The sequence below is a fragment of the Mesoplodon densirostris genome, chromosome 17 (genome assembly GCF_025265405.1).
Source record: "Mesoplodon densirostris isolate mMesDen1 chromosome 17, mMesDen1 primary haplotype, whole genome shotgun sequence".
In the NCBI taxonomy this organism is placed as follows: Eukaryota; Metazoa; Chordata; class Mammalia; order Artiodactyla; family Ziphiidae; genus Mesoplodon; species Mesoplodon densirostris.
The window spans coordinates 50,316,693-50,334,630 of NC_082677.1; the positions used below are offsets into that span (position 1 = coordinate 50,316,693).

The following is a 17,938-nucleotide window of genomic DNA, read 5'->3' on the forward strand; positions in this document are numbered from 1 at the left end:
ACCGCAACATACTAATGGCCATATATGACAAACCCACAGCCAACATCGTTCTCAATGGTGAAAAACTAAAACCATTTCCACTAAGATCAGGAACAAGACAAGGTGGCCCACTCTCACCACTATTATTCAACATAGCTTTGGAAGTTTTAGCCATAGCATTCAGAGAAGAAAAAGAAATAAAAGGAATCCAAGTTGGAAAAGAAGAAGTAAAGCTTTCACTGTTTGCAGATGCCATGACATTATTCATTATTCAAGATGCTACCAGAAAACTACTAGAGTTAATCAATGAATTTGGTAAAGTAGCAGGGTATAAAATTAATGCACAGAAATCTCTTGCATTCCTATACAATAATGATGAAAAATCTGAAAGAGAAATTAAGGAAACACTCCCATTTACCACTGCAACAAAAAGAATTAAATACCTAGGAATAAACTTACCTAAGGAGACAAAAGACCTGCATGCAGAAAAGTATAAAACACTGATGAAAGAAATTAAAGACAATACAAACAGATGGAGAGATATACCATATTCATGGATTGCAAGAATCAACATTGTGAAAATGACTATACTACCCAAAGCAATCTACAGATTCAATGCAATCCCTATCAAATTACCAATGGCATTTTTCACAGAACCAGAACAAAAAAGTTCACAACTTGTAATGAAACACAAAAGACCTCGAATAGCCAAAGTAATCTTGAGAAAGAAAAACGGAGCTGGAGGAATCAGGCTCCCTGACTTCCGACTATACCCCTAAGTTACAGTAATCAAGACAGTATGGTACTGGCACAAAAACAGAAATATAGATCAATGGAACAGGATAGAAAACCCAGAGATCAACCCACAAACACATGGTCACCTTATTTTTGATAAAGGAGGCAAGAATATACAATGGAGAAGAGACAGTCTCCTCAATAAGTGGTGCTGCAAAAACTGGACAGCTACATGTAAACAAATTAAATTAGAACACTCTAACACCATACACAAATATAAACTCAAAATGGATTAAAGACCTAAATGTAATGCCAGACACTATAAAACTCTTAGAGGAAAACACAGGCAGAACACTCTATGACATAAATCACAGCAAGATCCTTTTTGACCCACCTCCTAGAGAAATGGAAATAAAAACAAAAATAAACAAATGGGACCTAATGAAACTTAAAAGCTTTTGTACAGCTAAAGAAACCATAAACAAGATGAAAAGACAACCCTCAGAATGGGAGAAAATATTTGCAAATGAAGCAACTGACAAAGGATTAATCTCCAAAATTTACAAGCAGCTGATGTAGCTCAACGTCAAAAAACCAAACAACCCAATCCAAAAATGGGCAGAAGACCTAAATAGACATTTCTCCAAAGAAGATATACAGGTTGCCAACAAGCACATGAAAGGATGCTCAACATCACTAATGATCAGAGAAATGCAAATCAAAACTACAATGAGGTATCACCTCACACCAGTCAGAATAGCCACCATCAAAAAATCTACAAACAATAAATGCTGGAGAGGGTGTGGAGAAAAGGGAACCCTCTTTCACTGTTGGTGGGAATGTAAATTGATACAGCCACTATGGAGAACAGTATGGAGGTTCCTTAAAAAAGTAAAAGTAGAACTACCATATGACCCAGCAATCCCACTACTGGGCCTATACCCTGAGAAAACCATAATTCCAAAAGAGTCATGTACCACAATGTTCATTGCAGCTCTATTTACAATAGCCAGGACATGAAAGCAACCTAAATGTCCATCGACAGATGAATGGATACAGAAGACGTGGCACATATATACAATGGAATATTACTCAGTCATAAAAAAAGAAAATGAGTTATTTGTAGTGAGGTGGATGGACCTAGAGTCTGTCATACAGAGTGAAGTAAGTTAGAAAGAGAAAAACCAATACAATATGCTAACACATATATATGGAATCTAAAAAAAAATGGTTTTGATGAACCTAGGGGCAGGACAGGAATAAAGCTGCAGATGTAGAGAATGGACTTGAGGATATGGGGAGGGGGAAGGGTAAGCTGGGACGAAGTGAGAGAGTAGCACTGAAATATATACACTTCCAAACGTAAAATAGCGGGAAGCAGCCACACAGGACAGGGAGATCAGCTCAGTGTTTTGTGACCACCTAGAGTGGTGGGATGCGGGGGTGGGACAGGGAGGGTGGGAGGGAGACACAAGAGGGAGGCGATATGGGGATGTATGTATATGTATAGCTGATTCACTTTGTTATAAAGCAGAAACTAACACACGATTGTAAAGCAATTATACTCCAATAAAGATGTTAAAAAATAAATAAAATAAAATAAAGTAAAAGGTTTAAAGAAATCAAATGAAAGAATAGCACATTAAATAAAATAACACTGAAGTAAATTATAATAGAAAACAATTATAAGAATTATAATTATATGCCAGTGTGCCTTTAAGAACAACACAACAGAATGAAAACTTTGCAAAGGAATGTGCTTTGCGTAATTTCTGCTATTATTTTACCTTGAATATTAATCACTCTCTTACCCTCCAGGGACTCTGTCCGGACGCCCACTGCTGACACAGCTGGCTCCATAACCGGTACAGTCTCCACACACGGTGCACACCATGCACTGCTCCAGCTTCCACTTGTGCATGCCTGGAGGACACATCATGGACTTCTCGTCTTTATCATCTAGCTCTTCTTCCAGGTCCTCATCCATTGCTGTTGCCATATTTTCAACTCCAAACCCTATTTGAAAGATCAGTTTATAATTTTCATCTAGATTATTCCCATTTCTAAAAAACTGGTAATTTTATTTCCCAATTTAAAAAATGTAGAACACATACTAATTCCAATGGATATACACAGGAATGATAAAATATTAGAGGAACAAAAATAAAATTTAATTTAGGGACCACTAATAAATGCTCTCTCCATTTCCTTTCTGCAAAAAAGAGGCAGTGATGGCCAGAGTATCTCGTAGCTGTTACTTTCTGTCACTCATACGTCTAATTTTCTCTGATTTTAGTCCCTACTTTCCATCCTCACCACCAATACTTTTGTTCAACAGACCAAAGAAAGTCTCCGAACCACATTCTAAAAGCCAAGAGTTTGCCCACTCTAGAACATCCTCTCATTTTTGGAAATTAGCTTTTTTATATATATATAAATTTATTTAATTTATTATTTATTTTTGGCTGCATTGGGTCTTCATTGCTGTGTGCAGGATTTCTCTAGTTGCAGTGAGCAGGGGCTACTCTTTGTGGCAGTGTGCGGGCTTCTCATTGTGGTGGCTTCTCTTGTTGCAGAGCATGGGCTCTAGAGCGCAGGCTCAGTAGTTGTGGCGCACAGGCTTAGTTGCTCCGTGGCATGTGGGAGCTTCCTGGACCAGGACTCGAACCCATGTCCCCTGCATTGGCAGCTGGATTCTTAACCACTGTGCCACCAGGGAAGCCCGGAAATCAGCTTCTTAAAATATGTATTTGATCCTATGACTTCACAATTTACAAACCTCCCATGTCTTTCAAAGGTCTTCAAAAGAACAAAACTTCTTAGCAAGATACAGTCAGTCACAACATGGCTCCCGATTTTCTCCAACCTCGTTTCCTCCATGCAAACTATATTCCAGCTGAACCTAAATTCCCTCTGCTTTATAAACAACCTGTGTCCTTTCACATGCTCAGGGCCTTTGCTCATTCCTGCTCCACCTGTATCTCTCTGCCTCATGTATCGGATGCCTCTTCCTATCTCATCTACCAGAGAAACTCCTTTTCAGCTTTCAAAAACTCAACTTGGAGGTCATTTCCTATGAAAGCACTTACAGTTTTTTCCAGGGTAAGTGATTATCTCTTCAAAGCCTGTTTATACCTCAGTTACAACTTATTTACTTATGTTATAATTCATTCAACTAATTTTTTTTGATTGAACACCAACTATGCCCCAGGCATTCCTTTATGTCAGAGTCAGCAAACTTTTTTGTAAAGGGCTAGATTGTAAATAATTTAGGCTTTGGGGGCCACATAAGTCTATGTCACATTAAAAAAAATAACCCTTTATAAATATAATATACATTCTTAGCTTGAAGGGCCATACAGAAACAGGCCACTGAGAAGATAAGGCATCAGATTATGGTTTGCAAATCTCTGCTCTAGGCACTGAGCAGTATGATAATGAGCAATTATAAAGCTTGCAGGCTATTAAGAAAAACTGACATTAATGAAATAACCATAGTGAAAAGTATAAACATACAACTGTGACAGAATTATGAAGAACATATAGTGCTACCAGTCCATAAAATGAAAGAGCAAATATGTGGGAACAAGTAATTATTCTTTATGTTTGTCTTTCATAGCAGACCTAGATCCTCAAAGACAAGGTTATATCTTACTCACTTCATCACTTATTGTTAGTCAACCTTATTCTCTGACCACTTACGCTTATAACAGACTCAGTACAAGTCTGTCTAATCAAAAAATGAATTCATAGTATATATAATCTTTTTTATTTTTGCCAATTCTAATCTGTGGACAGGTTGAGAAGTTAGATGACCAAGTATTGGATAACTATGTCAAGAGTTAGAATAAAGAAATCCTTAAGAAGGCATAAGTCATATTTTTAACAACAACAACAGCTAAACCACATCAAGCATTTACTTGTAACTGGCTCTACATGTATTACTCATTTAATCATCCCAACAGTACTATAACTATCATGCTCAAATTAATCTCTAAATTCAAAGCAATCCCAATCACAGTGACAAGTAAAAAAAACTGATTCTAATTCACATGGAAAATAAAGGCCCCAACCTGACTACATAAAGCAAAAATTTGTAAAGGAAAACAATAAAGAACTTGTCAAAAATTTTAAATTACATATAACAAATGAAACCACAAATAAATGTAAAAGATAAGCCACAGGTTGGTCAAAGATATTTGCAAGGCATACAATATACAAAAAATTCCTACAAATCAATAGGAAAAAAGGCAAGCAAATAAGAAAAGTTTGAAGAGAGTCTAACTCACTATTAATAGTTGAGGGAATGCAAATTACAAGAGAGACTCAGTAATTCTACTCCTAGTTAAATACCCAAAAAAAGGGCACTCATATTTTCACCAACATTTACTAGAATGTTCACAGCAACACTAACACAAGCCAAAATAGAAACTACCCCAATGTCCATAATACTAGAAAAGATTTTAAAACTGTGGTATATTCACACAATTTAATACTATACAACGATGAGAATGAAGACTATATAACTAGCTGGCAACATTACGGATGAATCTCATAAAGCTGAATGAAAAGAAACTAGACACAAAAGAACTCATACTACATGATTCCATTTACATAAAGTACAAATGTATGCAAAACTAATTTATAATGTTAAGTGGAGAGGTAGATAGTAACTGGAGAGGCACATAAAGGGGGGCTTCCTGGGATACTGGTAATATTCCTGATCTTGGTGCTGATTACATGAATGTGTTGTTCATTTTGTGACAATTCATCAAGATGTGCACTTATGCTATGTGTACTTTTCTGCGTGTATGTTATACTCCAATATAACAAAAAATTACAATGAAAAACCATGTCATAGCCATCAAAATGACAAAAATCAGTCTGTCAATACTATTAGTGTGATATGGAAAATCAGATTTTACTTCTAAGAATATCCATTGGTACAACCTCTTTCAAGAAAAATCTAGCAAAGTTGAAATCTACAACACTAGAGAAAAGTCTCACACACTTCTGCCAGGAAACATGAATAAAGGAGGTTTTAAAATTATTTATAATAGTGAAAAATTGAAAATAACTCATCTACCAGCAGGAGAATGGATAAACTGTGATATGTTAGTCACACGGTTTATTACACAGCAGTTAACATGAGTCATCTAGATTTATATGTACCAGTGTCACTATATTTCAAACACAATGGTGAGATTAAAAAAAATTTACAGAAAAATTTAAATAGATTAGCACTTATAAAAATCTTCTTTTTACGTGTAAAATATGAGCATATAATATACAAAATATATAAAAACAAGTACAAATACAGGAACATGACCGAAAGGATATTAATCAAAGTCATGATCGTGACTAATTCTGGAGAGAAATGGAGTACAATAATAAGCCTTAGAAGGGGAATGTGGGACACTTAAATCTTATCTATATATTTCTTTACTGAAAAATGGTAAGACGTAGTGGTAGATACACAGTTTTTTTACATTGCATTATTATTTTCTGTACTTTTCCTGTTTTTTTTTTTTTTTTTTTCTGGTACGCGGGCCTCTCACCGCTGTGGCCTCTCCCGCTGTGGAGCACAGGCTCCAGACGCGCAGGCTCAGTGGCCATGGCTCACGGGCCCAGCCGCTCCGCGCCATGTAGGATCTTCCTGGACCAGGGCACGAACCCGTGTCCCCTGCATCGGCAGGCGGACTCCCAACCACTGCGCCACCAGGGAAGCCCCTGTTTTCTTTTTAAAAACATCTTTTTAAAAATCCTTTATTTCTTTGCAACTCTGCAACCTGTATTCATTATGTGTCTTAGGCTACCAGTTTGCTTTCTAATGCATTACTTACTAACAGAGTGGGTGTGATTTATATTAAGTAAAAACAACTTTTAACAATTTCATTTTGGTTATTACAACATTTACCTTAAGAATCCAAAACATAGGTGTAAACATAGTTTCAGGATAATAAAGAACAGTTTTATTCAGTTCAGAACTCTTATAAAATATAATTTAATCTCTATTTATACTATATATAGAAAACTAAGCTGCTTCTCTCCTTTATGCCTAGTAGGTGTTATCCAAATCCATGGCTCACTAGTTCAGCAAGAAGAAAAATAATTTCCATTTTGGAGTAATTCATTTCATTTTGTTCTTCCCTCTTCTTTAAAATCAATATGCTCTAATAGCCTTGCTCTTTTAAAAATTAAAGTATTTTAAATATACACAAATATAAATAAGGTGAAGAAAAAAATAGAGGGCTCCTGATATCCAGATGAGCCTGCCACCAAGAAGGCCCCCAGAAAACTAAACTTGTTTTTGTTAATTTATACAAATATTAATCCTCAAACCCATTCATGCTTTAAACACAGTTCAGTGCTTAATTCTAATAATATGTCTCTATTTCCTATTCTCCATCCATACAAAATTAAAAAGAGAAAACCTGAAATTGGAGTGAAGGGTATAGGACAACACTGATAGCAGCTAGAAGTAAAACCTGAGAGTAAGCATGAGGTAGACACAACTATAACCAGAAAACAAACAAACAAAAACCCCACCACAAACACGGCAAAGGATTAACCCCTCTCATCCTTCTTCAACAGCCTGAGTGTTGGGGCAAAGGATACAGTATATAAGGTGCATCTACAATTTCACTCTTGATAAAGGGTCAAGTATTCTTACAGATCACTCTTAGTTGTCAAGAACTGACTAAATGACAGGTAGTACATGCTGTTAAACAGGAAGATAATATTTGCAGATAGACTGCTGCCAAAAATTGTTATAACTAAAACATGGGGTATGAAAGAACTGAATAACAAAGAGTTTCAAAAATGCACTTTTCTGGGATAATTCAACCACTAAAGATGGTAAATCAAAGAAGTGCTATTTCATTTCATATAAAATTAAGAAAAAAATACAAGTAAGCAAGCTTATTTGCTCAGAAATTAGAAGTCTAAAGTATAGTGATTATTCCAGTGAGTGATAGACTGACAAATAAACAAGAAATTTAGTAGTTTTCATAATTTTAAGTATGAAATCAAAAAGCCACTTGCTTTTTAAAGAGTAAGGTTCTTCACCATGGTGTTCTGAAAAACTGTTGAAGAAAACAACACAAAATTTAATATCCACACATTAAACACCTACCTTTCCCACCTTGGTTCACGGCACCAGTGTCTCGTCCACATTGTCCTTTATTATTCACACCAAATGTCCAAACTTCTCCATTCTTCATTAAAACACAAGTATGAGCTTTGCCCATAGCTACCTGAGTTACAAAATGGCCCTTCAAATCTGTTACCAAACCTACAGGAAAGATACAAACTTGGTAAGAAACAACAAAAAAGCCTTTCTGGGCCTAGTAGATCATCAGTAACGTAGAAGGACCACTTCAACGCAGAACTTTTCATTTCTGGGATAAACTAACCCACCAAAATGGGAAATAGTAGCCAAAAGATGGGCAGGGTATCAGTAAATTAATTTTATAATTTTGTAATGAAGCTTCAAAACCTTAAAATGTTATCATCTAGACTTGGGACACATCTTTACTCTGGCATTAGCTCAAGCCTGCTTCTCCTGAACGCTTGCTCTAAGTGGCAGCACCTGTCAACCATTCTCAGCAGGGTCACTAGATTTCAAACTTTCTTGACCCAAGAACAAAGGAACCTTTGAATCATGTACTTTACTTGCTTTGACCTGTCTCAGCAAAACAGAGCAAAATACCCACCAGAGTATTCTGAAATAACATTGTTCCTGTAGAAACCTGCGAGATATTCCAAAGCAGTATTTTTCGATCATTTTTAATCTACAATGCTTTCTTTCACAATCCAACGTACAGGTAGTTCCTAAATTTCACTTATTCACATATTGCACTCATTAGAGTTGCCATATCCAAGTGCCGCTCATATTATCTTAACATTTTTTGCGTCAATTTTAAATTTGACTAAAGCATTTTAACCTTATTCAGTAGTAATAACAGTAAAAATCAAAGACTGTTGAGTATTTATAACATACACTAAAATATAAACATTTTTAAAAAGTTGAAGTATTTGTTTTATTTAAATCACAAATAATATAATTCTCATACCACACTTTGGCAAAACTATTCTATATTATTAGTTCAGACACCACTTCCTTAAGGTGACCTTCCCTTTCACCCTATACTAACTTAAGTCTTTTGGTTAAGCATACCTCAAAAACTCCCATTGTTAGTATTTAGCATACTTGAAAAAGATATGTATATACAGAAATAGTATTTACTATTATTAACAGTATTAGCTGACATGTCTTGAGCCCTTACATGTGCCAGGCTGTGTTCTAAGCATTTCATAAGCATTATCTCCTATAACCTTATAAGAACCATAGGAAGCAGGTATTATCATTAGCTCCCTTTTACAGGTGGAAAAAAAATGAAAAGTTAAGAAAAGCTCTGAAGAGTTACGTAATTTAAGCTAGTTAGCCAAATAAAAAGTGGCCATGCCAGGGTCTGAGTCTATATCCATAACCATTAGACCACAGATGTCTAACATTTAAGTTCTGTAATGTCCAACTGTCTCTCAGAGCCTCAAAGGGAAAGGGACCATATCTGTCGGGTCCACCAATCCCTGACATACTATTAGTTCTCAATAACTATATGCTGAATAAATGCACAAGTTTCCATAAGCCTTAGCCAAGAGGATTTTAGCAAGCAATAGTTACACTGAATATTATTTTTAAACTATACATGAGCCCACCTCCAAATTTTGATTCACTCTGACAGTTGAGGCCAATTGAGACTCTAGATATTACCACATTAAACCATCTCATAAGTCACCTGAGCACAGTTCAAATTAATAATGGATAGTTATAAACGTTTGATATATGTCATTTCCCCCACATGAGACAATCACCTAAGCCTCTAATCAGAAACTTCGTTAATTCTGATTTCCTTTTTACAGAGAAATTTATAGGCTTTACATATTTACTTCATATAAAATCCTTCCAAGTGGGTTGCCACAATCATTATACTCATTTCTAAATGCTAGAAAGAAGATATAACAACCAAATATGACAAGTTTTTGAGATTACAGTTTATAAATATAAAACCTTTATCTGGCTAGTTCTATCCCTCATATCCACTACTTGTAGTTATCAGTCACTCAGTCTCTTAACAAGTAATTTCTGAGGCCCGACTATGCACCAGACACTGCGCTGGGCACTGGGGATATAATAGTAAATAAGAGAGAGATAGCCTTTCTCTAACTACCTAACAATAGGAGGAGATAAATAATCCATCAGTTATAAATTCGCTAGGTTATGAAAATCATGTCCCCAGAGTACCACCAGGAACACGTCACATGAGCGTCTAACTGAGTCCAGGGAGAGTTTTCCAGAGAAAGTAACAGCTAAGGTAGAGCTGCACTAGTCAAGCCCCATGATTAGCTCTGCAGGAAACTAGTGACACTGTTCCCAGCAATAAGGCAGGAAGGAAGAACAAAACACTGTACTTAGAAAGAAATGTGAAAAATGTAGAGAAAGCATGCTACAAATGTTAATTTTCTAGATATATCTTTTTAATACATAAAGTCTAGTATAGGACTTTCTGTGCATAAAAGTGAAACGGTGTTTAAGGTTAACTTACTTGAACTATCAGAGTAAATGGCATCTTTTCCAAACATGTATAGCTCTCCATCTTTAGAAATAACAGAACTACTTCCATTATTGCAGGCTGTATACACCACAATCTTTCCCTCCATCTTAATTATCTTTTTAGGTTTATAAGGTTTTGATTGCCGTCTGCTCTTAGCTTAAAAAAAAAAATTTATTTAAGGCATCTATGTACAAATAAAAATAATGATTTGTATATAAAGCCCAAGGAAAAACATATCATCTTCATTTATCATACACTTTATTTATTTTCACAAAGGCCTGGGCTTCCCAACATGTCAATTAAATGAGTCAATCGGAAAGCCTCATCTCGTTAAATGTCTATTAGGCTATTGCTATCAGATCCTCTTCTTTGTAGTACACTGAAATTCCCAATGAGAAACACCAATTTTCTACCAAATTTCTGAGGAGCCCAATCTCTAGATTAGCACTTATATTATCAATACCATTCCATTATCATATATATATATTATATTTATATATAATATAAAGTTATATATATATATAATAAATATACATATAATTTTTTTAATCCCTTTACTCTCAAACTCTATCACACATGTATTCCTCCAATAGATCCTGGAAAGTAAAATCAGTTCCTCATTCATTCAACACATATTTATTAAGCAGCTACACCTAGTCAGAGATTGAAAGGATATGGAGGGAGAGCAAACAAATTTAAACGTAGATGATTTAAGCAGCCTCTGCTCTCAAAAACTAAATTCCTGAATTGAGCAAAAGATGGGAAATACCAATCTTTTGCTCCCTTACTCAATCCCAGTTTTTGCATGCCTTTCTGATTAAAAACATATTGCTGTGTTGGGTACAATTCTGGGATTAAAATACCACTATATCTTTTCTTATAACATGATCTATATACTTATATACAACAACTAAGTTATCTGGTGCTTAAGCAAAGGAAGAATGATGTCCTCCAAACGCTAGAAGGAAAAACTGGCTGGGCTGAAGTTTCTGAGGTATGGTAATACACTTCATGGCTATTTGAAGGGATTTTTTTCAGGATAACATTTATTTACACATGATTTCTACATTAGATGTTGACTTTAAACCTAATTCTCATCAGATGCTACCCCAACTACTACAATGTATAATGTACAAGAGAAGTTACAAAAACAGAAAAATGACCCTTTGAGGAAAACTGAACAGAAGCATAGGAAAGCTAAGAGATAAATGATAAAAATCATTTAATTTTTCATTGCTTAGGAATCTTATCACAATGAAATAACACCAAGAACAGTATTTCATAACTGACACCATTATACAATTTACATAAGGTTTACCTTATTGTGAAATATATACTCTTTGCAAAATTTCCAATATATTACTTCCAAAATATTCTTTCTAAAATAATATATTGGAATAAATTTTTTAAAATAACACCAACTGACAAAACAGATAAATAGCCATGTATGCAATGCATAAGCCATATAAAAATTCATGAATATGAACTATAGTATGAAATCAGCAATCATAGTTCTTTAATGAACAGTACACCACAACCATTAACTGAATATTCCTCAATATAAAATCTTCTATTAACTTGGGAAGGTTAGTGCTGCTGAAATTGATATATCTTATGTTAGTAAATTCCACAGTATTTTTACTGAATAGTCAACTCACTTGACTCTCCATCTTCTCCTTTACTAGCAGATCCTGTAAAGAATATGCTTCCATCTTCTGCAACTAACAGGGCATGAGAGCCATCATGTCCAACTGAGAAGTGCACAATCTTTGGGGATTTCGTAATTGGTAGCTCAACCCATTTTCCTGCTGAAGGACCCCCTTGTTTGATTCCGAGACTCTGGTATTTGCCAGTGTAATATATCTTAACACATTAAAAAAAAAAAGGAATTATAGTGCCTTTTGAAGTAGTGCACCAGGTTTCACATGAGAGAAAACAACCTCCATACTTTATTGAAAATAAAAATAACAAGAACTCAAACTCTTTCTTTACTACTATTCAACTTCTGAGAGCTGAGCAGGAGAGAAATAGGCATATTTTTACAAAAATATACAGTTCACAATAGTTTTTTCGTATCTACTCAGGATACTTATCATCTTTCGTAAGTATCCTGAATAGGTATGAATAAATATATGCCATAAATATACTCCAAACATACAACAGAAGGAAATTCATAAAACTGTCAATTCATTTTTCCCAGTGAAAAAAGGCTTACATACAAATATACTGTATATGCCTCATAACTTTAATTTTCAGCATTCTTTTAATTACCTTACTTTATCCTCGCACCCACCAGATAAGAAAAAAATCTTCCATCTCTATAAATAGATCTCTACAATCTATAACTTAATTGTACATGCTCCTACTTTCCCCAGCTTGTAGTCTATATGTGTCTGCACATTTACAAAAGTTGGCAAGGGATAACCTATTCAAAATAAACCCAAATGTGAATTCACCCCAGCTCAAACAATTACACAAAGAGCTCCATAATTAAAGTAAATATCTGTTAAAAGGTTAAATTTTATAAAGCTTATGAAGTTTTATACCCAAATGTCACAATTTTCTTTCATATTATTTCAACATGAATAAAATTTTACTATATAAAAAATTTTAATCAAACTTTAAAATATGATTATGTTTAAACAAGTGAACTATGTAAGCTAATCAACCGATTATACCAACTATCTCTTAAAGCAGATAATGTAATTTTTAATCCTAAAGGAATAATTTACCTTTCCATTTGCTGTTTTCATTAGTGCAAACTCTCGTCCTGCACCAAGAATTGCTGACTCCTCATCAAATCCAGTACCTGATAATACAACAAGACTTAATAAATACCGTTACATTTTTAATATGAATAATTTCTATCACAACTTGTGTTAGTTTGAGTGACGAAAAAGTCAATTCAATTAATATCACTCAAAAACAAGGATGACAGGGTATGTCATATGCCTCAATTTAAAAAAATATTAACAGTAGCCACACTACTCCAAGGAAAGATAAAGTTACCATAAGCTTCTTAATTTGTTTCAAATTAGTGCCAAATTATTTTTTTAATGTTAAAAAAATTGTTTAAATCAATGTCAGCCGTATTTCTTGAATTAATGAATGAACTAATTTTTATTGGGCATCGATTAGCTATCAGGCATTATAGAATGCATGAGCCTTTTCCTATTTGATCCTCACAACTATACTGCTTGGCTTACAGATGAGCAAATATATAAAGCATGGTGAAGTAAGTCCTGACATGAAGTGTCTGGGCTTGAACAATGCCATTCAGATATTTGAATTAAGGTATTTCAGATTCCCTGTCCCAAGCTTTTTCCTACAGAAGAACATTTCATGTAGCTACTCCATGAATTTGAATACATATGTGTGCACATACACACAAAACCCTTATGCACATTTTCAAATTGTGAAACTATAAGTAAATAATCATATATGGCACATTTTATGAGTTTGTCCAATTATACAAACTACTAATGAGTTTATGGGATTTTGAAATCTAAAAACTATGAGTTCAATACAATATTTTTCTATGGAAAAACAAAAATACTACACAAATGCACAGTAAATCACTAATGAAGTTTAATAAATTTAATAAGATAACAGTCAAAAAAGTTAGGTCTTGCAAGGCATCCCACAAGTTAATAAATGGAATTATTAAACCAGGAACAGTATGGCAAACCAAAATTGAGACCCTCATGGAAACTAGTAATCCTAACTACTACTATGACACCGCAAGAGTAAGTATACTAAGTCCAAGAAATATTCTGTGGACGTCTGCATTTCTGTATCCAAATGAAAGATTCTTAAATCAAACGTTAGGCCAATTACCATTTTCACAATCCACGGGACCATTCTATGACTATCCTGAAAGCCTGTTCAAATAAAAATCAAAGGCTTCAAGTTACTCCTAGTTATTTGTACATATTAATTCATTAAGTGTGCTTCATAGTAACAGACAGCAAAATAGCTACCTAATATAAGCTACAATGTTGAAAACACAATGTTAGTTTTCTAAAGAATAAAGACTCTGAAAATTAAAATGTGGGAGAAAGGTTTTTTTGACCATCTTACTTATAATATGCAAGTCCTTTTCCAGATCAAATAGTGAGATACCACAGGCATGCAAGCATTTTCTGGCCAGCTTAAGTTGTAATTCTTGTTGTAGCACAGGCTCAGTGCTTGTGGCAAATATTCTGACAACAAAGCCATCCTAAGAGAAATAAAACATCCACAGTATTTTGTTACATGAATTAATCTTCTAAGGCTCTACTTTCCATCTAATAAAAATCAAATAATTTACAAGAAAAAGATTCCATTTATATCAGCTTCTCATGACTCAGAATACTTACATCTCTGGAAGCAGCTATCTGATTAATATATTCTCCATCAGTGAATAAAATATTTTGACCTTCAGTGTGGCAATCTGTGCAAGAGGAAGAAACAGCAATTACATTACAATATAAATAAACACCTCACAAAATGACTTTACTCCTCTGTTGAAGTCAGAATGAGAGTTCTCCACACAATAAAGGTAATTTAAAGGGAGACTGTGCTTTTTAATAAAGAGTTACAAATTAGCAGAAACTAAACAATTCAACTAATAATATGCATTACATTTTGTGCTTACATTTATAAATCTTCCATAATCAAGGACCTGAGAGCCCACCTCATTTCAAAATGAACTAGCATTAGATATAGTCTGATAATAAACATGCACCACAATGAGCAAACTATAATGTGGTTATAATCAATTCAATACAATCACATGCGAGGTAGGCAACACTCTACCTTCAGACATACATCACAGTCATTAGTGTCACAGAAAAATACAGATAGACCTAAAGCTTCTGCATTTGAGGTCTATGGTGTCCAACTACAGATATCCCTTGCTTTATAATATAGAACTGGCTGTACAGTTTCCACTTAGGTTTAACGCTTATTCCCAGTATTTTTAGCATTTAGCATGCTATACACTTTTTAAATGTCCACCCTTCATAGAACAAATCTATGGTTATGTGTTTCTTTTTGTCTGAAAGTTTTCATATATTTTGGCTGAAATGCCATATTTCATCAATACTGTATATATCTCTGTGGAACAGTGCACTATATACTTTGATCAAAATAATGCACAAGGGCAACTGCAACAAGGGATACCAGTATTACAGAAGGACCAGTGGGACGTGTGTTAGTGATTGCTACTAAATAACATGAAACTACAAGCATCTCAATATCTAAGTATAAACTGTATCCTTTTGGAAAAACAAATGTCTAGCAAGCAAGTCTAAAAGCACACACATTTCCCAAAATAACTGCAGAGAACTAGGATGAATCTCTCCATTAATTACAATACCAAAAAATAATATTTCATTTCTATTTGCACCTGAATCAGCAAAATATAAAATTCTGGTTTTGGAATGCAGGAATGGAGCCCACCCAAATAAGCTGAATTACTCTATATCTTTGCCCAGGAGCTTCATACTAGCATACTTCCTTATTATAAATATGCAAAACACAGGCAGACCCTTACCAAATAGAGAATTCAGTGATCACAAACTGGAAATAGAAACTGGGAGACAAGGCCCACTGGTAGCCCAAGAGACTTGGTAATCAAAGAGAGGAGAAATCGAAAGAAAGAGTTCCTAGTCCACTGTACAGAATACAAAGAGGCGCAAGAAAGATGCTTCTCAAGCTCTAAGCTGTAAGATTTTAAACTAAAAAGCAAAGAAGAAAAACTCATTATAATTTCAGATAAATGCAGGGGTGAGGAGTGAAGCGGCGCAAGAGGAGTGGCAAAAACCCTCATGATCTGAGGCAACCTGTCACCAGACACGAAGAGTAAATGACACAGGGATACAATATAAAAGGTATGCCAACATATCGAGTCTAAATGACAACAGGGGGAAAAAAAGTATGTTTTCAGCTCATCAGTGCTGGGTTGAAAATAACTTATTTATAAACTAGTCTATAAGACAAGTTGGAACATGAAGCTCAAGGAATTACCAGATTTCTGTCGATTGTAAACGTGGTATTCATTACCATCTATAAACCTGACAGTTCACTTCTGCTCCTTCTTGATGGGAAAGCTACAGAGCAGAGTTGCCCCTAGCTAGGGAAAAAAGGACTATTAAAGAAACTGCCTCCCAGGTCAAAGAAAGGGAAAAATGACAACAGGCTTCTTCAGGCTTGAAGGCAAGTCTTCCTGCTGCATGACTTCAAAAAGATTTTTCTCTTCATCCTTTCTGTATCCTTCATGTGACGTTATAAGACAGCATCTTCGGGAAAATATCAAGATACACAACATGGGACTATCTCCCCCAGTTTGGTTCCTTCTTCACCATGAATATGGTACATATTTGTGAAACACAGAAAGCCACATTTGTATTGTTAAAAAGGTGCATTTCATATGTTAAAGTAGAGGGATTTAAACTGAAACATTAACAAGTCATTTTTTACCATGATGGAAAAAATAAAAGGGCTGTAAGCAGACCATTTTCAAATGGTCTTTCTCAGTCACAATCTCTGTTGAATGATCAGGGTTTTTCAGAAGTAAACCCTTTATATTAGTATTCATCTGTTGGGCAGGGGGTCACGGGGGGATTAACAATTTCTTCTTCCAAGACATCCTAAAATGACTCGCACAAAGACAGAGCGATAGGGATGCTCATTGCAGTAAAATTTATTATACATTGCAAAAAATTAGATGGGACCTCCATTTCAAATATTAATCAATGGAATATATTTTATAACATTAAAATGATGTTACAGAAGACTAGTTAATGGCCTGGAAATATATTCAGAATATTAAGTGAAAGGGGTAGCTTAAAAAAGCAATATGTAGGGCCTCCCTGGTGGCGCAAGTGGTTGAGAGTCCGCCTGCCGATGCAGGGGATACGGGTTCGTGCCCCGGTCTGGGAGGATCCCATGTGCCGCGGAGCGGCTGGGCCCGTGAGCCATGGCCGCTGAGCCTGCGCGTCCGGAGCCTGCGCGTCCGGAGCCTGTGCTCCGCGACGGGGGAGGCCACAACAGTGAGAGGCCCGCATACCGCAAAAAAAAAAAAAAAAAAAAAAAAAAAAAAAAAAAAGCAATATGTAGCATACAATCACTTTTGTACAAGTATGTACATAATATACACAGGAAAAAGACAGGAAGGATATTCACTGATATGTTGGTAGTGTTTATAGATGGCAAGTGGGGTTACAATTAATTTTTATTTTGTTTTGCTTATACAATAGTTGTACAATAAATATGATTACTTTTAATATATGTATATATATGGGGTACATGTTATTATTTCAAAATATTTTTATTATTATTATTGTTATTATCATAATCATCAGCATCATCATTAGGACCAGAGACATGGCCTGGACTTGTGACGATTAAAAAACAAACAAATAAACAAACAAATAAAACCCTGTAGACATAGCTGAAAATGGTTATTTACAAAATGGCTTTAATAAGTTATCTGTTTTCCAAAGTAGCTTTATTTATGAAACACACATGAAATGTGACATTTACCTTAACATGGCGTCAGGTACACTAATTTGGATATATGTAGACATAGTAATATTCAAATAAATGTTTGATGAAGTTATAAA

At 34.8% G+C, this 17,938-nt stretch overlaps 1 protein-coding gene across 6 annotated transcripts in view; it reads right to left on the reverse strand.

Moving 5' to 3' along the window:
* Positions 1-17,938, reverse strand: part of MYCBP2 (MYC binding protein 2) — a 269,886-nt gene that overhangs the window by 196,657 nt on the left and 55,291 nt on the right. For 5 of the 6 annotated variants that reach the window (XM_060080242.1, XM_060080241.1, XM_060080240.1 and 2 more), the window contains exons 9-15: positions 14,690-14,763; positions 14,412-14,550; positions 13,064-13,140; positions 11,990-12,194; positions 10,323-10,487; positions 7,850-8,008; positions 2,526-2,730 (exon numbers count right to left, since the gene is read on the reverse strand). In XM_060080242.1, the coding sequence (XP_059936225.1) occupies positions 2,526-2,730; positions 7,850-8,008; positions 10,323-10,487; positions 11,990-12,194; positions 13,064-13,140; positions 14,412-14,550; positions 14,690-14,763 (1,024 nt within the window). The remainder of the gene's footprint in view (positions 1-2,525; positions 2,731-7,849; positions 8,009-10,322; positions 10,488-11,989; positions 12,195-13,063; positions 13,141-14,411; positions 14,551-14,689; positions 14,764-17,938) is intronic. The other variant, XM_060080239.1, reaches the window with a different exon arrangement.